Here is a 23,182-nt window from a genome sequence, read left to right as displayed (position 1 = left end):
GAAGGAATCAGTAGCCAATACAAATATGAATGTGGAAGGAGAAGTATCATGAAGGAGAATATACAGAGAGAGCACCACTTATTATAAATGTATATATTTTCAGTTTATTTTTATTTTACTTGATCTTTGAGGAGAGTATAAGATTTAGAAAAAAATGTATTTTTATTTTTATCTAATTGGGAACTACATGGACCATAATGCACTGCTTAGTTTGTATCACCTGGGGGTATAAATAGCAAAAGGGAAAAGGGACTCACTTACTGTGAACAAGACTCCTGAGGGAGTTGAAACGCGTTGGTGGTTGTTATTTGGATTAAATTTGCACTATTGATATCTCGTGGAGTGCAGTGAATACTTTTTGAAATTTAATTTTTTTCGCGACTGGTCCTCTCCGTCACTGGCACCGACAGTGGAGTGCGCCGCCCAACAATTTTTAGACCATATTTGTTTGAGGATGGATGTACAGGGAGTGCAGAATTATTAGGCAAGTTGTATTTTTGAGGATTAATTTTATTATTGAACAACAACCATGTTCTCAATGAACCCAAAAAACTCATTAATATCAAAGCTGAATATTTTTGGAAGTAGTTTTTAGTTTGTTTTTAGTTTTAGCTATGTTAGGGGGATATCTGTGTGTGCAGGTGACTATTACTGTGCATAATTATTAGGCAACTTAACAAAAAAAAATATATACCCATTTCAATTATTTATTATTACCAGTGAAACCAATATAACATCTCAACATTCACAAATATACATTTCTGACATTCAAAAACAAAACAAAAACAAATCAGTGACCAATATAGCCACCTTTCTTTGCAAGGACACTCAAAAGCCTGCCATCCATGGATTCTGTCAGTGTTTTGATCTGTTCACCATCAACATTGCGTGCAGCAGCAACCACAGCCTCCCAGACACTGTTCAGAGAGGTGTACTGTTTTCCCTCCTTGTAAATCTCACATTTGATGATGGACCACAGGTTCTCAATGGGGTTCAGATCAGGTGAACAAGGAGGCCATGTCATTAGATTTCCTTCTTTTATACCCTTTCTTGCCAGCCACGCTGTGGAGTACTTGGACGCGTGTGATGGAGCATTGTCCTGCATGAAAATCATGTTTTTCTTGAAGGATGCAGACTTCTTCCTGTACCACTGCTTGAAGAAGGTGTCTTCCAGAAACTGGCAGTAGGACTGGGAGTTGAGCTTGACTCCATCCTCAACCCGAAAAGGCCCCACAAGCTCATCTTTGATGATACCAGCCCAAACCAGTACTCCACCTCCACCTTGCTGGTGTCTGAGTCGGACTGGAGCTCTCTGCCCTTTACCAATCCAGCCACGGGCCCATCCATCTGGCCCATCAAGACTCACTCTCATTTCATCAGTCCATAAAACCTTAGAAAAATCAGTCTTGAGATATTTATTGGCCCAGTCTTGACGTTTCAGCTTGTGTGTCTTGTTCAGTGGTGGTCGTCTTTCAGCCTTTCTTACCTTGGCCATGTCTCTGAGTATTGCACACCTTGTGCTTTTGGGCACTCCAGTGATGTTGCAGCTCTGAAATATGGCCAAACTGGTGGCAAGTGGCATCGTGGCAGCTGCACGCTTTACTTTTCTCAGTTCATGGGCAGTTATTTTGCGCCTTGGTTTTTCCACACGCTTCTTGCGACCCTGTTGACTATTTTGAATGAAACGCTTGATTGTTCTATGATCACGCTTCAGAAGCTTTGCAATTTTAAGAGTGCTGCATCCCTCTGCAAGATATCTTACTATTTTTGACTTTTCTGAGCCTGTCAAGTCCTTCTTTTGACCCATTTTGCCAAAGGAAAGGAAGTTGCCTAATAATTATGCACACCTGATATAGGGTGTTGATGTCATTAGACCACACCCCTTCTCATTACAGAGATGCACATCACCTAATATGCTTAATTGGTAGTGGGCTTTCGAGCCTATACAGCTTGGAGTAAGACAACATGCATAAAGAAGATGATGTGGTCAAAATACTCATTTGCCTAATAATTCTGCACTCCCTGTATATGTGTATATATGCGTGTGTGTGTGTATATGTATATATATATATATATATATATATTTTTTTTTGTGGAGGCTTGGCGAAAAGTGATTGACATCCTGATGTTAAAAAAGTAGTAGTACATCTGGATGATTTAGACAGACATGCATTGAATATGTGGGTAGTAAAATACCTAAATGGCCTGTTGTAATTTTAGGTTGATCAAAGAACCTGAGTGTACTGCACGTTTATAATTTAGAGTAGTATTGCACTTTAGTAACTATGGCCTATGTTGTAAAATTAGTATTTGTTGAGATTTGGTAGCCTTTTCCAAACAAAAAGGTGTATGTATTAACATTTTATTACATGGGTTAGGTACACCTTTTGATTGATCTGTGTAAAGTAATGAATGTTGCATATGTTTGATAAATGAATGCAAATGTTCAAGAAAAAATAGAAGTGGTGTTACAGAAACAAAGTAAATCCTAGACAGAAAACATGGACTATAACTTACGTATAAATAATACATCTTTATGTTTTGCGGGTCGTCGGTCTAGATTTAGAATGGCAAGATTAATCATTAATTGATTGCTGCAGAGTTAGGGTGGCTAAGTGACTAAGCTTTTGATGTAATGTTTAGTGCTCCTTTAATTAAAAAAGGGAGAGGCTTTGTTTTGTTTTGGAAAAGCACTCAAGATTATTGGTACTTGCAACCGTAAAAGTCTGAGGTGTGAGTGGGAAAAGCAGAATTTTGCTAAAGCTACTAGGTGGAGTTTGACAGCATATAGTATCAGAGGAGTATGCCGTGTGATTATGGCAGATAATAAAGAATTATCCTATGGGTTGGTTTGAACAGAAGGAAGAGGTATGTTGTAAGCTTAGTATTTGGTGGAATGCTATCCTAATTCATGTCTGTTGGGTGTAGTGTGTGAAGTACAGGGCTGCATGTGCAGTATTCCTGTGATACTGATGACTGTCCAAAGGGGAAAAGGCATAATAGGTAAACTTTTTAGTAGCCAGTTAAATCATTGAGTTCTCTTATGAGTAGGGTGCTAAAGCGGCACGTGACCTTGTAGAATGGGTTAAATATCTTGATATTAAGGGGTTTGAGTCTTAGGACATTAGTGGACAAGGAAAGAAATAAGCATTTTGTGCAGGTTCCTGGTGGAAGCTACTTTTGTAGAAAATTATTAATAGAAGTCACTGGTAGCAATTTCAATATGCTCAGCAAGTAATCATAGCCAGCCCTTTTATGTTATGGATTTGAGGTAGGCATTAGACCCAATTAAGAGTTTACCAAGGGTCTAACTAAAAAAGAATGTGAACATTAAGTGGACTAATTGTGGTTTCTAGCAATAATATCAGACAAACACAATAAAATGTGCCACAGGGAAGGAGTAGGGAAAACAGTGAGTAATTGTGACCAGTCAGTGATGTCTTTCTGGTAACCTGTTGTTCACTCTTCACTTATCTAATGCCTAAGAAAAGAAAGATTGTCAAGTATTAATTGCACATTCAAATAATAATGACTGAACATATGTAACAAGTGCTGCTGCTGCTTTGTATTTTTGATTCATAACATAGCTATTCTTCAACTCCAGTTCTCAATTTAATTTCTGGATTATATATACATTACAATGTAAAATCCACTATTCCCTCTCAGCTTCAAAATGTTTTAGAGAAGCCTTCTATGAAGTTGTTTTTAATCTAAAAGACACAGCAGAAGCAGTGCTGGTTATTTACTCAACTAAAGACCACGTTTTGTAAGAGTTGTTTGGTATGATTTCTCATTTTATGCACTCCTGAGATTTAATGTAACCAAACAAATTTGCACTGGGTGGTGGCTTTTGTGAGAGTTCTTGATTAACTTGTGTCAAATCATAGTTATCTTCTGTGCTATATGTCTTCTGTACAGCTTTTTATATTTTTAAAGCTCATGCTCTGGCATTTTTAAGTTTGAAGATAAGAAGGTTGCAGCCTTTAAAAGTGCACCCTGAGTTGGTGTTTTCTTGTTTTAAGGTTTATTGCCATTACACCTCAGTGCATCAGAATATCCTGGTAGGTACAATTAGTGGTCATCTTTACTTTATTGTTGAGCTAGGGTCTGCTTTTGAGTCATATCTTTTGCAACATCTATCCAGCTTTCGTGTATTTGTTATGTTACTTTAGGTGACAGCAATTATTGTTAGAACATTAGATTGTTTAGAGGTATTAGTAGTAACGAAGACAGTAGAAAAGGTGCTGTATCCAGACTTTCTCATTTGACCAGTTTGGGATATTTCGTTCTTCCAGGTGAAAGTCTGGGAGAGCCTGATAGCATCTTGACATAGTTGGAAGTTTGGGATGTTCACTCCTTCTCTCTTTTATGCTTAGTGTTCTCTTCAACTCTTAGTGTTATGTTCGACTCTTTAAAGTTCAACCTGTGAAGGAAAGTGGAAGAGTTGAGTTAGGATAGAAGATGGAGGATATGAGCATAATTTTATTGATGTCTCATATTCCCGACCATGAAAGGTTTAGGGGGAGACAAATAGTCGTTTTTTATACATTGTTTAGAATCTTAGTCTGTAGTTGATTCAGGGTAGAGGATAATTTGTTAGTAAATAGGATTCCTAGATGTGCGATTTCTCTGAACATTTTCTCTGTACTCTGTGATGTTTTAGACATAATTTAGACAGTTTGAGGCTAGTAAGAAGATTAATGAGATAGAAATATTTAGAGTGTTCTTTTATCAGTATGGGTGCTGTATAATAGTCTATAATTTTGTTAATGACGACCTAGTGAAGCCATGCCAGGGCAGCACTTCGAACATGTAAAACCATTCACCCCTAGTCCACGGCTTTTTCTTCACCTTATGTAATCCCACACTATATTTCTTTTTTTATTCATCCTCTGCTGAGGCTATACTATTAGATAGGAGTCTTGTGTTGGTGGTTTGAAACTTTATGGTCCAGGGGCTTTCCCTTTTTTCAGTACTTTGATTGTTATCTTGTTTTTTTCTTGTGAGTTGTTAGCTTCCCAAGTTGCTGTTTCAGCTCCAACAAGGAATCATTTTCTAAAGGTGTGTGTTGGTGTCATTAAGAGGTAATTTTATTTAACTTGTACACATTTCTGACTGCTGATGAAATTGGCATGGTCTTTAGATTGTATTTGTTCATTTTTGTCTTTGAGAAAATATTTGTTTTCTCTTTCTTGATTTCAAGCAAATTGCTAATAGTCCTACCAGTAGCATTATTCTCAGCTTTTAGGTGTACTATGTCTTCAGCTGTGTTTTTTGTTCTGTTTGTGTTGTAGCATAATAGTGTGTATGGCTTCAAGAGATTTTTCTCTTTTCCTGTGAGGTTTTTCCTTTTTATCACCAATATTGTTAATGACTTCCCAATCAAGTGTGGGCTTGTAAGCGGCCAGTATGGTCTCTATTACACTTTAGGTGTTTCATTGATGTGAAAGAATTCCTTGGCAACTTTTCTTGATTCTGCATGGAATAGTGTGATAAACCGAGGCTTTGGAGTCTGTTGCAAATCTCAGTCAGAGGTTAGATATACCAACACACAGTCTGATAGAACAATGGGTCAATTTTCAAGGCTTATATGAAGATGTGGTAAATTCTTGTGTGAATTGTGGGTGAGAGGAGAAGGAATTTGGATTTGCATCAAATATGACTTCATTTTTTTTCATCTTTGTGAAGACTTACTTGTGTGGGTGTCTTCTTTCCAGTCCAGTATGAAGTGAAAAAAATGTTAGTCACCAACCAGTATGATGTTTATTTGTATACTTACACAATGAAGGAAAATATAAGTAGTCTATCTATAGTCTGCATGTAATTTTTGCCTAAGATTTTCAACTGTAGCTCATGTCATACCATTGCGTTCCTCACATTATGGCTCAACAACATTTTACTATTAATCCGCCACAAGCATTTTGGGCTGCAGGAAATTAACCAATTTAAATTGAGTGGAATGGAAAGACTATATTTTTTAAATTATATAAATGCCATTGACGAAAAGAACAAAATTGCATCTGATAAAAAAAAATAATAATCTTCTGCACTTTGGTCCAATAGGATTGAAAACTTATAATAAAATGCCAACAATTACTGCAACTGGGGATTTAAGTGTTTTTGTGGCTGCACTACAAGACCTTGAAAAATATTTTGCACCAAAGGTATGCATTGGTATTACCAGATATAAATTCTTCCAGCAAAAACAAGGAAAGGAAGCCAGTCGATGATTATGTAGCAGATTTGAGAAAAACTAGTAATTGACTGTAAATTTGGTATAATCCATGATGATCTGATAAGGGGCCAACTTGTCATATACTAATAACCAGACCATACAAGAACGGTTGTGGATTAATGATGATTCACCACTTGAAGAAGTCTTAGCAAATGTATGCAAGGCAAAAATATCAGGGAGGTGTGTCTGAGAACCAAAGTAATCTGATAAAGAAACAGTGTATCTGCAAACTGATAAACTGTAAACAAACGAAATAACAAAGAATCAGCCACAGGAAAAAATAATATGGTTACAAGAAAATATTTTATTGATAGCAAGGAACATTTAGCGTATGATAAAACGTGTCCTGCATTGAAACAAAGGTGTAGCAACTGTGGCATCCGCGGGCACTTAGCAAGAGTATGTAAAAGGAAAACAAAAGTATAAAATGCATATATGATGGCAGAAGCCAAAGTGAGAGAGACAAGAGAAGAAGGCAAAGTCGGAAACCGTTGTAAGTTTGCCAGGGAAGTTTGTACTAACATAAATGACAATAGTATTAAGGGAAAGCCTGTATGTGAAATGGAAATTGGAGGTTCCTATTAAGAGATACGCAGATTCAGGCTCGAATTTTACCATAGACAATGATGAAGTGTGGAAGAAAAAATGTGTAGAGAAAATCTGTACAATTTGTTGCCATCTGACTTAAATCCCGAAAGTTATACTGGCGAGAAGGTCGATGTGTCGGGTTTCAGAAGGTTTTCATTTTTCATTTGAAGATAGACATGCTAGAGGGAAACTTTACGTGGCTAAAAAAGGACTATCAGTTCTTGGATGGAAGGATCAAGGGAACATACACATTGGCCTGGATCCAAACAGTGAAGAGAAAGTATTGGTGATGAGACAATGGAGTTCACTGGGCGTTGAAATGGAGTGGAAATTTCCAAGGTATTCAGCAAAAAACTGGGAAAGTTGAATGAATTTGAACATGACATCGTATTGAAAGACAATGTCACTCCGAAAATACACATGTTAAGGACTGTGCTGATAATGATAGGGGACGATGTTTCAAAGAAACTAGACAAACTGTTACAAATGGATGTTATTGAACCTAAAGAAAGCTCAGAATGGATTTTACCAGTGGTAATAGCACGACACAGTAACAGGAAAATTTGTCTGTGCATAGAATTCTGACATTTAAACAATAACATCATTGTTGATCGATTTCCATTCCCAAAGATTACGGAAGTGGTTTCATATCTTAAGAGCAGCTTGGTTTTCGACAATGGACTTATCAGCAGCGTATCACCAAGTCTTGCTATCTCCAAGATCTAAGAAACCTACAGCATTCATCACACATTTTGGGCGCTTCCAATTTAAAAGGATGCTGTTTGGATTGGCGTCCGCTGCAAGTGTTTTTCAGCATTTAATGCATACGTTATTTGGAAAAGTGATGGGTGTGATGTTCTTCCAGGACGATATATTAGTGTTTGGGGAGAACTGAGCGCTACACAATGGGAGATTACAGAATGTGTTAGGAGTGTTAGAAATCGAAGGTCTAACAGTAGAATATAGCAGATGCAAATTCTCAGAAAGGAGTGTGAATTGTTTAGGACATGTAATCAGTGAAGAGGGGGTAAAACCCAAATCATCACTGACCAATGACATTATTAATGCACCAGCACCTACAAGTAAAGATGTCAGGTAATTTCTGATGGTGCCAGAATATGGAACAACAATCATTTCGAATTTTGCGGAAAAAGTTTACAACATAAGGCTATTGCACAAGAAGAATGTGAAATTTGTATGGGACTCGCAATGAGAGGCGGAATTCATTAGAATTAAATGAGAATTAAGTAAAGTACTTAGGAAGTTTCAATCCTCAGTTTCTTGACAACTGATGTTAGCAACAAGTGTCTAGATGCTATTCGGTCACAGAAAGACAGCATAGGTAAAGAAAGCATTATTTTGTTTGCTTCCAGATCATTATCACCTCCAGAGGAAAAATATCCCGTTATTGAAAAGGAGGCAAGGGCTTTACAACATTCTCATATACTTGTGTGAGGTAAGCCGATTACCATCCAATGTGATCATAAACAATCCAATTAATTAACCTCTGATGGAAGCATGACTCCTTCTGCAAGAATTGCGAGGTTATCCATGAGAATGAAGGATTATTTGTATCGCATGGTGTATGTGCTAGGTAAAAATAATATCAACAGGTAATAGAAATTTTTCATAATGCTGTTAGACTGAAAAGTGACTAATTATGGAAACTCAAACGTGTTGTCTTGTGTTCCAGTAGACAGGGGAAGAAATGCAATGAAAGAAGACATATGAGGGAAATGGTGAGTGAAAGGGGAAATCTCTGATTGGTTAGAAGATGAAGTAGAACCTCTGAATGGACATTATGTCTGCAGTAAATGAGAGTAATGGTGCAACTAGCACTGATCACAAGGGTAGCATTAGTGGAAGTGATAGTAGTTCAAAGGAAAGGGTCTCCAAGAACCTGTAAATGTAGGGGTGGAATTGAATGGTGGGAAGAGGAAAATAACACCTCCTTGATGGTTGAAGGACTTTGTTGTGAGGTACACTGCAGAAATTCAAGGACCAGTAGAGTTGGGAGGAGCTATATATTTTCATGCATTAATCACTAGTTGTTTTTTTTTGTTTTTTTGTTTTGATATTGTTCCTTCGTTCTTCTAAAGTTCTTACATTCTACATACACATGATACTGTTGAGCCTGCAGTTTTATTTTTAATGAAAGGGGAGGGTTGTGTGTTTACTTAGGAATTTATGCTGTATTCTATATTACTTAGGCATTTATGCCGTTTTCTATGTGATATGGTTATGTTCCATTCTAAATTTCTTATTTTATACATAGGTGTATTGCTGAACTTGCAATTGTTTTTAAATAAAAGGGGAGGATGTGTTGTCTGTTTACTGAGGAATATATGATGTATTGTGTATGACATGGTCATGTTCCATTTTCCAATAATGACATAGCGACACTCAACTGTTATTGCAGTTTGGATTGGGTTGTGGCTGAGGAGTGCACTGGACCTGTTTTCTGTATCACCGTAACTTTAGAATAAAGGAAAATATATGCATTACTACTGCCTTGTACTTTATGTACGGAAAGGAACAGACTACGACATTGGTGCCTTGTTTCTACGAAAAAATCTAGGCTTCTCTTTGTTAACTTTTATATTCGTATGCAAATTATATTATTGAAGCAGATGATAAAAACCATCAGTTTGGTTGGTTTTGTAGTGCAAATGGGGCTGAACCTGCTGGTCTGTGAGTGACGTTTGATGATTGTGACTAGTGTTTGAAATGTGGAAAACCCTAAATGAGTGATTTAAAGTTAACAACACAGGATTTATTTTGACATGGCCCTGTGTTGGGAGCCGCTAATCACCTTATTCAGTTGATTTTCGTTGAGTTTGTAACCCTAATTTGCCCTTTGTGAGTCCCAAGTCTATGAACTTGCCACTGGGGATATGAACATATAAACTTTCCCTACTATGTTCAGTTAATTGACTCAGACACTTATTACCATGCAGACTGTGTTGGTGACCATTTGACTATGGATTATGTGCAGTTGAGTTATCTCTGAGTCACATTTGTTAATTCACAGGACAGCTATAATTTCCAATGAATTTCCCCCAGCAAGCCCACATTTTGTGTTAACTATTTGTATAATCGATTTAAGGCCAGATTGTGCCACATTAGAGGTCAAAATATGAATGGTCTGTCTTACAAGACAAAAGAAATGTTGTTTGCTAAAGCTTCCACAATGTGCTCTACTTTTCAGCTACTGCAGTACTTGAGTTTTTGTGTAGTACTGAGATCACCTGAGCAGGGGTGACAGCTGTGTGTCATGTTCTTCAGATATATCAGCTTTCTTTCAGACAGGAAGATATTGTGTGTGTTGTCTGTTTCTTCATAGAGAAGTTGAAGATTTTAAAACAAAACTAGATGCTTTTTACTTCAATGCTGATCACGCAGGTGTCATTCCTAAAATGTGTATTTTAGCATTTTTAAATTACCCCAAATTCTTTTAAGCCAAAACAGAGTAGGAAGTAACAGTAAATATAACAGAGAAGTAACATTTTAGCTTGCCTACGCAAGATCTATTTACATTATCAGTGTTTTTTTGATATTTTTTAAATGTTGCACAGGGGTGCGAGCTGCAGTGCTACATAGCTTAAAATTAAAAATAAATAAATAAAAGGCAATATGACATAGCCAAACCACACCATAGCGCTTTTATTTTTTATTTTTTTATAACTATGCATGTACAAACAAGTTAAACTGTTATTTGCCCTGTATTTAATATGCAGTTTATATTCTTGAATACATGCTGATTGCAGTTACCAGAGTGTCAAAGTATAGCTAGCTGGAACACTGAGCATTGAGAGACTGTGGAGTTATGGGCAGAGCTGCTGACTCTGCCGCTAGGAAACCAGGTTTGAATTTGAACAATGGCTCAAAATCCTGTGATTCTGGGCAAATGACAATCTCCTTGTGGGTGTAAAAATTAATGTTTCCTTATGTAATTAGCACTCATGTAAAGCCCTCCAAGTCCTTCCAGTCCATAAAACAGCTATAAATAGTGACAGGAGAGGGGTGGTGGGAGGGACAGTCCATCAACGAATGGGGAAGGCACTTGCACAGACAGAAGTGAGGTGATGGTAGGGACGGATGAGGAACTAATAGAATGCGGACGCTGAAAAGTATCAAAAGAAGTGCACTGGCAGTACTTGGTCCAAGCTCCACAGCTAGGATGAATACTTAAATTCGAGAATGAAGCTGCCGGCTCTGATACTCAGGAAGAAAGGGTACAAGAATGATGTGGGAGCCAACTAGTGGTAAGTAAAGGTAAGTCATGAGTGAGCTGTAAGTCCCTTTAAAGATTTTTCTTTACAAGTGATTTTGCAAGCATGGGGCAAGCCTCGAATAGGCGAAACCTCAAAATCGGTAGTTCTGATCATGAGTAGTTGATGTTGTAGCGCAGGATCAGTTGTTCAGTATGACCTGAATGTGTGCTCACTACTGACACTAGGTATTGTTTTGCCAACGCCTTGTTTTTATGGACTGTTCCGGAACCTCTTGTGACTATGGAAGCCAGTTTGGTCCCATCATTAGCACATTACATACATTATTAGTCATGTAATTATTCTCTTTAATCTCTATCGAATACCAACTCTCTTCGTCGCCACCACCGAACAATCCTAACAATGTGCACCACAAAGAAATAAATAATTTTTTTATAGAAAAAGGCTTTCCTATTATTTATTCCCACCTTTATTACATATGATCAAATTGAATGGATACCAAAAGTGGATTTCTTAACTTAGCTTATAAAAACCATGAACAATGCCATATTGCTATATGCACAGTGACACAAATATTCGCACCAGTATGTAAAAGCAATTTTCCTGTGACTTGAATATGCATATGGCAGGATGTTTTCTATTCGAACATAGAGTTTGAGGGGTGATGCAGTTCAACCCTGGTCGCACTTCCTGCAAATGTTAAGATGTAGTTAAAAAGCATAGTTTCCTCATATTACTCTTAAGCCTGTTCCTCTCGGTTTTTTCTTTTAATTTTTTTTTTATTTTAATGAATATTTTTTAGCGTAAGTGGGTTTTTAGGGTATAAGGTGGGTAAGGCATTTGTTGGGTTCTGGATTGTTAGTCGTCATTCCCCCCCCCCCCCCCCCCCCCCCCCCCAATATGAATGAAGTTCTATCTCACTAAGGGGTGCGTTTTTCTCAATTCAAAATTTTGGGCGACTTTAATACCCCATAGATAAAGACGTGGTTAGCTTGAAGAATATTATGTCACCATTTGTCTAATTTTGTATCTAAACTCATTCATAAGGGAAGACCCTGGGTCAATCTTGTTTTTGTAATAAAATACTATCAGTGTTAGACCCTGTTGCACTAACCTGGACAGATCACTAACTGATTCAATGTAGATGGCCCATTTCTTCACATAGGATTTCAGACTATCACCATGCTCATGGCTTAGTCAGACGATATGCAAAGGTTACCCGGAATGCCCTATTGAGTGCACTGACAAATCCTAGCAAGTCCAGGGTTTGATCGAGTCAGATACTATGGAGGTCAACAAGCGGATTCTCACTACAGTAGAAAAATTGGCTCCACTGCTGGGATGAAAGCTGGGTAGAGCTAGACCCTCTGGGCTATGGTTGAATGATGCTCTGAAGCAATAGAAAAAACTGCAAGAAAGCAGAAAGGGTGTGACTTAAAGGATACTGTACTGAAGAAAAAGGCAAATATAATCAGTCCCTTTAAAAAAATACCTGGCACTTGTTAAGTCTACTAAAATGAAATGCTACAAAGGCAGGATTGAGGAAGCTAACAAGGCAAGAGAAGTTTTTAAACTTGTCAATACGTTTCTGAACCAGTAGCCTGTCTTTTGAATAAGGAACCCTCTGCTGAGCGGTGTGAACAACTGGCCACTTTATTCCATAGTAAAATTCAGGAAATATAAATTAGCCGGAATGTCGCAGGGACACTGGATGCTTGCTTAAACGTTCCGACTTATGCATTAAGGAATGTACCCCTGTTCCTTACTTTATTTTAGTTTGCTTTCTATGGAAGACACTAGGGCAGCTATTTTAAATCGGAAGTCCTGTTCTCCTTTGGATCCTTGTTTCCACCTTTCCCTCCTTTTGTTTAGCTTTGAGGGTGGATGCCATTAACCCATTGGTTAATCCACCGTTGAATAAGTCTCTGTCAGCAGCTTTAGTTTCTTCATTATGGAAACAGGATAAAATGTAACCCCGTCTCAAAAACCCTACGGCTTATTGCCCAGGGAACTATAGGCTCATTTCGCTGCTGCCAGCGCTGTCCAAATTATTGAAAAAATTTGTTAATCGCCATCTGTCAGACTATTTAGAGTCAAATGAGCTCCTTTACCCCAGCCAGTCTGTCTTTATGCCTAAGTTTAGCACATAGACCACACTTCTGGAAGTGTCAGAGCTGGTTGCGGAGGATTACTCTTATGTTCAATAAAACTTCAATATAATGGTAAAGCTGACTTTTAGTGAAATACAAGGGAAATGTAACTTTCAGAAAGTTAACCTTTACCCTGCTTCAAGCTGATGGAGGCTGATTTGCATTAGGTCTCCAGCAAATGTCAGCATGTGCTTAGCCTAAGTTAGTAAGAGGTGTGATAATTTCTCCGAGCAGAGGTAAGGATTAGGGGTCATCCCCTGACAGGAAGACCAGTTAGGGTGGGGACAGGCACTTGACTTCAAAAGGGACTGCCTGTCTCAAGCAAATTTTAGGTGACTCTTGGGATGCCGAGACCGGCACCAAACCCAGTAGGGAGGAAAGCTACCACCAGAACTGGTTATGAGTGACCACAGAGAAGGGGACTCCTCATTACGCTGGCCACACTCTCGGTGGGTACACAGGCTGTGCATAAGGGTAGAAAGGCTTTCATATCTTGGATTTGAGAATGACGGGCAGTGGGGAATTGTTTGTGGTAAGGCAAACAGGAACTGCTAAAAAGTGGGTAGGTTTGTCTTGGGGAACCTTCATCCCCACTAGCTAGGGAGAGCCCAGTAGTCATACCAAATTACTTGGGGTGCACCCCAAGACCCCTCCTTGGAACAGTTTCTGTACCAGTGGGAGATATGAAGAGGATTGGAGCTGCTGTCTGTGACCTGAAAGGAGCCCTGAATAACTGGACCTGCTCCCTATTGTACCAGGTCAAAGAAATGGACTTCATAGGTCAGTTGGCTGACATCCTGTGTGACTACAGGGACACAAGCTGCAAGAAGTCTTTTCCTGCAAGTATCTAGCTGAGCAGTGTCAATTAGGAATGGACTGGACTTGTCTATTTTCTCTGCCTGACACCCGAGGGTCTGAAAGAGCCCTCCTCTTAAGTCCTGAGGGCCTGAAAATTATGTTTCTGTGGTTGTTTGGTCACCAGAAGAATTTTTTGGAATCTTTGAAAAACAATTCCTTTCAGAGCTTCAGGAAATCCTGTGGGATAAGCTGGCTGTTCCATGGCATCTGATCGATTTTTCAGTTTTACCCCACCACCTTCGAAGCAAGCATTAGCAAAGCAATAGTTATCATCCTTTAATTATATTGTATTTTACAATTTTTTTCTTGTAGATGGCTGTCATGAATATCCGCGCATCTGTGGAGGCTAGAATCTTGGCATGTATTTTCCTATACTTTAAGAAAATGCATTAAAAAAGATATGCGCTGAGGAATGCACGTTTGCTGTTGCCATATAAGGGGGGGCATAGTTTTTCCTGCTAAATTTACATGTAGTGAGCATCATCTTCTTTATCCGTATTAAGATCTTTAAAAGAAGGTGAAATATTGCAAATAGCAACTTTATAAATGGAATATACTTGTTGCATATAAATTACTGAACGGTAACTTCTGCAACATATCAAATATTTATATATAAAAACACATAATCAAAAGATGCTGCTAGAAATAGGGTCGGAACAGAGCTTTACGGATTACCTAGTAACTGGAATGCAGCTTCATAAACCACTTGGCTACTGTTAACATTTAGTTTTTATGAGTGCAGTCTACAGTCTAACAGAAATATCTAAAAGCGGTATAACCATAAAAGGGTGCTGAAGCTACAATCCCAAAGGAGTTTGTAGCAAACGTAACATAATTATAGCTATGCTCAGTGTTCTTGAGCCACAGTAAGAATTATACTGGAAAGTTGGGATGAGCTATTGAAATAGAAACTTTCTAAACATTATTAATGGAGTGTTTAAATTAACAATTCTTTTACAACTGTTCAAATAATTAAAACAAAATATGAACCTGATACATGTTTCTGGACTTAGGGCTAAACTCAGGACTTTAAAATACACAGTGACCTGTGTTCAACGCCTTTGTCCGCTGGGCTTCCTCGATTGAGGGCAAAGCCATAGTCGCTGGGCTCCCTTGAATTTAAACTCTTGCCACACAGTTTTGCCTACTGACAATACATTTTATGCCAAATTGCTCACAAGGTTCAACCATGGAGGCTTGCCAGGTAGCTCCTATTTGGAAAGAGCAGCCTAACAAAACAAGGAGGCTGGGCAGCAGCTGGTGTGAGAAAAGAGCAAAGCTTCAGAAAAAAAGTAGCAGCAGAATGTCTGCTCCACTAGGCTGTAGTATGTGGGAAGAATGGCAAAGCAGAAATAGACAGGGGATTAGAGCGGCATGTCATCTTCAGCTAGTGGGGGAAGAGCAGAGGGGTGAAGAGAAGCACATGGGCAAGAGTGAGCGCAGGACAAGAATAGGTGGCAGGAGAGAAGCACACAAAAGACAGATGGAAAACACATCCGCTGTTGCGGAGTGCTTAAGCAAAAAGGAAAAAAAAAGTAGCCCTTAAAAGTGAGCAGCGGAAGGACTCCAGTAAGGATGGTATGCTCCAGGGGAGGGACATACACAAGATGGACAAAGCAAGCAATTGAGTAAAAGTCGAGAAAATGAGTGACAGTAATGCCAACTATTAGTAAGCAGAGGGCATTGTATGCTGACATTAGGTCTTTTCCAACCAGACAGCTTGAGCTGTCTAGTAGGCTCAAACTAAGACACTGACTCCTATTCTCTGTTGAGAGTTAATTCTTTTTTTTTTTTCACAAGAACTATCCAAAGCGCCAGTGGAACCAACCTCTTTTAAGTATCTGATCTTTGGCTCCATGTCGGCGGCTACCGTTTCTGTGATGGACTTCTCAATGGATATTTTTATACTGAAAAAGTGGAGAGAGAGAAAAGTGTTATTGGTCCCAGTAGTGCTCATCCTAATTGTGGGGACCAGATATCCACTTTAAAATGATTTAAAACTATTTACACATTAATTTGCGAAACTTGCAAGTTAGAGAATAGAGCTGGTAAAATATAATAGGACTCTTCTTTCCTAATGGGTTACGTGTTTCCAAAGGCATTTAGTCTGTCTGCAATTTCAAGTACATTTATTTATTTATAAACATTGTGTGTTGCTCTGGTGATTGAGGCAACAGGTATGAGTTCAGGCAACACGTGTTTTTTCAGGTTAGTATTTTTTTAATTATTTACTTTAAAAGTTACCTCTCCTTTTTGCATTGGGACCTAGGAATCTTTTGAACTTTTTGACTTCAAGAATTTTACCGGCATCAGTCCACTTGCATCCGACCAGGGCTCAACTGCGATCAGCCTCAAATCATGCCTATGTCTCGGTCTGCCTCTTCCTTAGACTATTCTTGGAGCTTTGTGCTTTTAGGCATTATTTTAATTTAAATCTTCAAAAACTCATATCTTTAGGTCCCCTTATTTGATTTTTGTCATTATGGTTGTATTTTACTCATAAAGGGGCTGATTATGAGTTTGGTGGTCGGTTTACACCCTCTGCCGAACTTCCAACGGGGAGGTTGCTGCCATACAGGCTACCTCTCCTTCGGCCCCATTAAGAGTTTTCTGCTAGGTCAGCTAGCGGGAAACAGCCTACAGCATTGTCTCTGGCTCGTAATCGAGCTGACTACAATGCAGTAGAGCGCAGGGTGCACCAGCACCCTTGCAATGTTCACTGTCAAAGCAGACAGTGAACATTGTAATGGTACTCGGTAGGGGGCCCCCCTGCACTGCCCATGCCAAGTGCAGGGACCCTTAGAGGCCCCCTGTACCAGTTGTCCGCCAGCATTTTCATGATGGTGGTATTGCCATAAAACTGCTGGCTAGAAGGGGGTTGTAATCCCCAGGGCAGTGCTTACCCTGCCAGATTAGGACCCCCGCCACCTCCAGTCTGACGAGATCTCCGATCTAGTGGAGCTGGTTGTTCCCTGGTGGCCCGACTGCCAGGGTTGTAATGTGGCGGTCGGCCTACTGCTTTGGCAGCGGTCCGACCACCATCCGCGAGTCTGACGGTCTAGTGACCGCCAGACTCGTAATGAGGCCCAAAATGTTTCTCTTTAATTTAAAATTGTTTATTAACTTTTATGATTTTTGTGACTTTTTCTACTGTTTATGTACTGCTTAAATACTTTACGCATGGGCTGTGATTTAAGCCTGATTTCACTGTCACGTTACCAGAGATTTGAGGACAGGTTTATTTTATTTTATTTGAATGCCATTTAGCAAGTAGTGACCTTATCCTTTGAGGTGGAAACATGTCCACTCCAAATAATAATCCACTTTCCTACCGTTAATGTTTAGGGATCCTAAGGAGCTTTTAAGGTTTAGAGATGGATAGTGTTTACGGGCAATAATGAGTTATAGGGATCGGGATGAGTAGTATAAAATTACATTTCATTATATAAATGTAAAATAAATAAACCTAATTAATATAAATCTTTATTAGTGTTATTGTAATGTTAACAAATAGTACTTATTTATATGTATATTATTTTTTCGTTATTGTGTGTATACATATATATACACACGTGTGTGTATATATATATATATAATCTCTGTTGCGATGTAAAGGTGTTCTGATGTACCTGTCTAAATGTAATTTTAATGAAATGACTCCCTTTGTGTAAATCGACGAAGTAATCTGCATTTGTTTAATTGGCGCACATAAGCATAGCAACATTGTTGTTTACTAACAAAATGATTCTGCTAACGCTATTTCCTCCCGTTACGCCTAGTTGTTTGTGTATTTTTTCTTTGTAGGACATGAACAGTAACCAGATTAATATTGTATTTTTTTCTTTCTTGATAAAGTATTGACATTTTGCATCTTTTGTCACCTTTTGTGTTTGTTAACTTTGCCATGGACTCCTTTATCCTAGTCAGAAAGCTTACTGATAAATGAATATACCCAGTTTTGATCCTGTGTTACATGGCAAATATCTTCCCTTTTATTTATTACTCACCCCCATTTAAAATGAATTAAGAAATTATAAATGATCACTATAGCCTCACATTTTTCTTTCCACCAAGATCACAGTTAATAACGTAAACCTTGTTTTTAAGATATTTTATTAAGATGAAGGTGATGCATATGAGAGCATACAAATTTGAGATCGTAGAGTAGGGCCTTGTCAATATAAGGTACAGGAATGCACAATAAAACTACTAGTAACATACAATTGTTATCGTCTCCTCTCCAACCATAGAATCCATGTTCCCAACACAGTTTTACTCATGTGAGTGTGTCTTATCAATAGTTCAGATCCATTGTTTCACATGCATGACATGGAGCCTAAGTGAGGGGTTATAGGCATGTGCTGTTCAAGGGAGGTGAGAAAAAACAAGAACTAGAGAATATCTAGCATTGGGACGGAATCATAAGTGATATCAGAGCTCAGGCCTCCCCAGGGGAGGGTAGTGTTGATGAGGCAGCACTGCAGGGACCTTTCCCAGCTCGCTGCCACTCGGCTGCAAGAGAACTCCTGTGGAAAAGGGCAGGTGCAACAGTGGTGCTGGAAAACAGTAGGGCTTATCTGATCCTCCCTGGAGGACTCGTCGTCCGAGAACGTGAACAGGTGCCAATCGTTATCTGTTCTGGGACAAAGTGCCAAGACCACGGCCAGGTCTGTAAATCTTGATGAGATACAGTTAGTTTTAGACTTGGCGAAGAGGACCAGCTGGCAGACCATCAAGGATAGCGCTATGTTATGCCCTCTAGCAATATTAATATACTGGATCTCCGTTTCCCAGTAGTGTCAGTGTGGCACAGGGTCATACCATATGAGAAAAGTCCACTCTAGCCTCAGAACACCTAAGGCAGGTAGCCTGTACCACCGAGGTCATGAGATCAACACGTTTCGAAGTGAAATATGCCCTATGGCAGAAGTACACCTGAATCATACTAAACCGGGGCATTAGCGTGCTATGAATGTATGTTAAAATGTCCTGCCAGTCCACATCTGTGGAGTTGTGTGCTGTCATCGGCCCATCTGTCTTGTATGGCAGGCAGTGAATTTGGCGTGTGTGTCACTAAAGCATTGTAAATAAATGAGCTTCCATTGGACTGCAGAGAGATGGTACAGTTAGCACAAGGGCTCCCTGTGTGGCCGGTTATGGTCAGTTCATCCCCCCCCCCCCTCCAAACCCCACATCCAACATATGCACAGTGCCAGAACACTTTATAGTGGCACGCTAGAAAAAGGTAGGTCATATTCATCAACTAGGTCAGCAAACCTTTGAAGCCTCCCGTTCGTGTACCAGTCTCCCATTATGCACCCCCCACCCCTTCCAAAATCCTGCGCAGTCACCCATATGCGAGATCTTCAGTAACAACAATAACGGAAGGTCTTTCACATAGGGACATGTGTCCTCTGCAGAGCCATTCACAAGACGTATTGCAATGTGTCTGTGAGCAAACAACCTCAGTCGTTGGGACTATGAGCAAATGGACTTATAAATATGGATAGTAATGTGGTGCAGTTTGGGAGAAAGTCCGCCACTGGTGCAATGTCTGCAGTGGCATCAGTATGCTTCCCACTTCAGTTTAGCTGCCAGACAGTTCTGTTTTAGGTCAGGGACTGCCAGGTCGGTACCCCAAATCGGATAAGTGAGTGATCAGTCCATCTCGTGGACGATGAACTTTGGCAATCGCAGTTAACAATGCAAACCCTGGTGTTTAGCAGACTAATATCCACTGATAATGAAATGTATATTTTCACACAAAGCAAGGACCTTCAGTTGTTTGAGGCCCATTCGGTTTGAATTAGTAATGCTATCTGTCTGCTATCTGAGGAATGTATTCACTCACTTCAAGCTTGAATTCTTGAAACTCTCCACCAGATTTTGCCTGCATTCCTAATGTAAATGAAACTATCTAGGTATAACTCACAGTTCCATCGATAACGTTTTCATATTATTTCCAGTTTGCTCATCTTTTTTGGATTCCTGAAATTACTAAATGGGATGTAATATTAAAAAATGGAGACATGTTAAAGCATTATATTAACCTACTACTTGAGAAATAAATTACTTGGATTTAACTTCTATCCAGTTACTCCATTGTAGGTCATATTTGCCAGTATTGTACAGCTAGTTAACTTTCTCTCTTTGTATTCGAGTTTGTTTAAAAAAAAACAAAAAAAAACAAAAAAAAAACGAAGTTGCAAGGCCATACAAAACGAGCATTGGCAAAGCCAGTGGGTCTTGTGTGTCTGTTAGCTTTTGGCTGCCAGACTTTTGGCTTTTTTAGTGCTTGTTTTACTATTGTTTTTGTAAAACTTTGTTAAGCACCAATACAAAAAAACAAAATGGTGTAAATTAAAAACAAATGTCAAAACAGTCTCTGGCACTGAAAGGAGCTGTATTTTGTGGGGTTGTACTCCTGGTAAATTTTGTCAGGGGCTGACATGGGGTGATCCTTTGGCCCATAATGTAGTGGAAGGAATTAAAATGTGAACTTCACAACAGCTGAGGAGTGTATGAAGAGGGCTGGGACAAACGCCCTGTATGTAAGTAAGCACGTATATCATTTTAGTAAAATCAAAGGGTCTTGGCTAACTCCAGATCTTAAAATCATAAATTCGAGAGGCCCTTATTAAACGGATAGCTTATGAAAGGAATCCATGATAATAGAACAAAAAGGAAAAATACAGACCTTGTGGGACAAGAAAATGCTACCTAGTTGCGATATGTTGCTGTTGCAAACCTCATTTCGGCACTGTTCCGCGTAGACTAAGTAACTATCAATGTACCTGAATGAGATTGGTGATATATTTAGAAACACAAGCTTCAGAGCTGGAAATATGTTTTCGTCTCTTAATTTTGTAGAAAAAGGTTAGCAGGTTATATGCCTGTGTTATTTTCCCAAGAGCAAATACTCAGTAGTGTTGGAGTGATCTAGAAACACTGCTGCTTTACTAGGAGTTTTAACCCGTTTTATTGCTTTCTTCAGCAGAGCAGCCAGAATACGTTCAGGCCCATGATGTTGTCTAAAACGATCCCTGCTAAACATTTCACAAAATTTTTGACTGGTGCAGACCATCAGCCATTGATGTTGTTTTCTCATTTGCATTTGATTCTCTTTTTAGCGACAGGGTCGAAAATGCACCTTCCTTTTGATTCCGCAGAGAGGCTAGTACCGTGCTTCATCTCCGTGTGTTGATTGAGACCTGTGCATCCTTTAAAAATATCTTTTTGAACCTTTCAGGTTACCAGGAGACCCCAACTCTGACGACCTTGAAACAAGCCGAATGTAAGTATAGGTTCGGAATGGACGTGTTTCCAGTGCCTCGAGATTACTGTGCCAACATTAACTGCCACTGTATATTTTAGGTTAATATATTGCAGTATTGGTGTCAAGTAGGACTCCTAATTGCGACTGGTGTACTAGTAATATAAAGCATAAGTGGAAATAGTTGCTATTTTTGTGTTTTGTGAACCATAATCATCTTCTAATGAAATGTTTCCTTAGGAGATAGCGTTAAGATGTTGTATATATTCAAGCCATCAAATTCATTCTCAACTGGAATTGTATTTTAAATCTTCTTAAATGTTCCGCAGTAAAGTTGAATTGCCATTAATAAATGTTACTGATTGTGGTGCTAATTGCACTCTAGATTATTTATTGACTTTCCCAAAATGTAGTGAACTTATATAGATATATGTATATATATGTATGTATGTATGTATATATATATATATATATATATATATATATATATATATATATATATATATATATTTTTTTTTTTGTTTTTCCACTAGGGCATTAGTGTTTCCTGTTGTGGTGGAGCAGTAGAGCAGGTCAAGATGTTTTAGTTATTTTCTTGACCTGCTTTCCCTCCTACATTGAGTCATGTTAGTTTTCTAACATGGTATTAGGCCTGATATATGATTTTTTGCTTTTCCACTTGTTGATAAAGGGCTGCGGGCTTTGAATCCCAGCGTGGTGTACTATACTAGATTATTCAGCTTTTCAGCATTTGTCGAGGAAGGGCATTGTTTCTATACCATTTAATGCCCAGAGACGTCTTTAGCTATCTTACTATCTTTCAAAGCTCACACCATCAACACTCAAAGAGAGGGGGCAATAACCGCAACCCGCCTTACCACCCCCGTAGCAATTGACTTTTATTGGTGGTGATCATCTTTAAAACAGCCCAAATTAGAGCCATTGAGTGTTGTAAATGTCAAGTCGTGCAGTATGGATTATTGATTATGAACCAGCATGCTCTGGTTCAGTTGATGTAGAAGTCCACATACTAGTGTTGCATTTTTATTTGGTTTACCTTGGCGCATCACTTAACTACACTGTGGCAGCACTTGGTTTGGGGTGCAGCCGCACCTTTTGTGAGTCCTCTGCAAAATAATAACTTGATGAGGACCAAAGGAGCAGGCAGCAGAGCACCTGTCAAACCTCCACCTCACGCTCAGTGTTGCTCTCTCTTGCATGCAACATGATGTGCTTCCTCTCGGCGCCATATTCTGTTGGTCCCTTAATCTCCACCCACTCCTCTGCTACTTCCCACCCCCGAACCCTGCAATGCCTTTTTTGAAAAAAAATGAACACCAGTGCTTAATTTTGTAATTTTTTTATTTTAAATGTATTTATCAAAGTGGGGATGTCACCATCTTGGATCAGACGATTAAAAAAATAAATAAATAATAATAATAAAAAAAAAAAAAAAAAGTAAATGGTCCCATGTCATTACTCTAGGGTGCACATGTGTTTCAGTGGAATTACATGACTACCATTGTGCCTATTTGTTTTTTATTTTGATGGTGCAGCACACCACCCGAAAGCTGTACAGCGCCGCCAAAAGCAGTTGTCAAAGTTAGTAGGTCCCAAAGGCCATACGCATTGGTTTTGCCAATACTTTTTATTTCAGTGCTACAGTCAAGTGCACATTTCAAACCCTGCTCCGTTCTTCTTGTTGCTCCCTTCAAGCCTGTCCTCTGCTCCTCCTACCCCCCTCTCCATCCTGTTGGTTAACTTATATGCCATGCAAAGAAAGGGTAAAATGAGTGGACTGTTTGCTGGAAGGAAATATGTCTCTGAGGGTTTGTACAAGATTAAA

At 39.0% G+C, this 23,182-nt stretch overlaps 1 protein-coding gene across 2 annotated transcripts in view; it reads left to right on the top strand.

The window, feature by feature from the left end:
- Positions 1-23,182, top strand: part of UBE3A (ubiquitin protein ligase E3A) — a 250,200-nt gene that overhangs the window by 17,719 nt on the left and 209,299 nt on the right. For both annotated transcript variants that reach the window (XM_069204274.1, XM_069204273.1), the window contains exon 2: positions 21,313-21,357. In XM_069204274.1, the coding sequence (XP_069060375.1) occupies positions 21,313-21,357 (45 nt within the window). The remainder of the gene's footprint in view (positions 1-21,312; positions 21,358-23,182) is intronic.

Source organism: Pleurodeles waltl, chromosome 8, assembly GCF_031143425.1.
Source record: "Pleurodeles waltl isolate 20211129_DDA chromosome 8, aPleWal1.hap1.20221129, whole genome shotgun sequence".
Lineage (NCBI taxonomy): Eukaryota > Metazoa > Chordata > Amphibia > Caudata > Salamandridae > Pleurodeles > Pleurodeles waltl.
The sequence above is the reverse complement of the archived record's forward strand: the minus strand, read 5'-3'. Positions and strand labels throughout refer to the sequence as shown.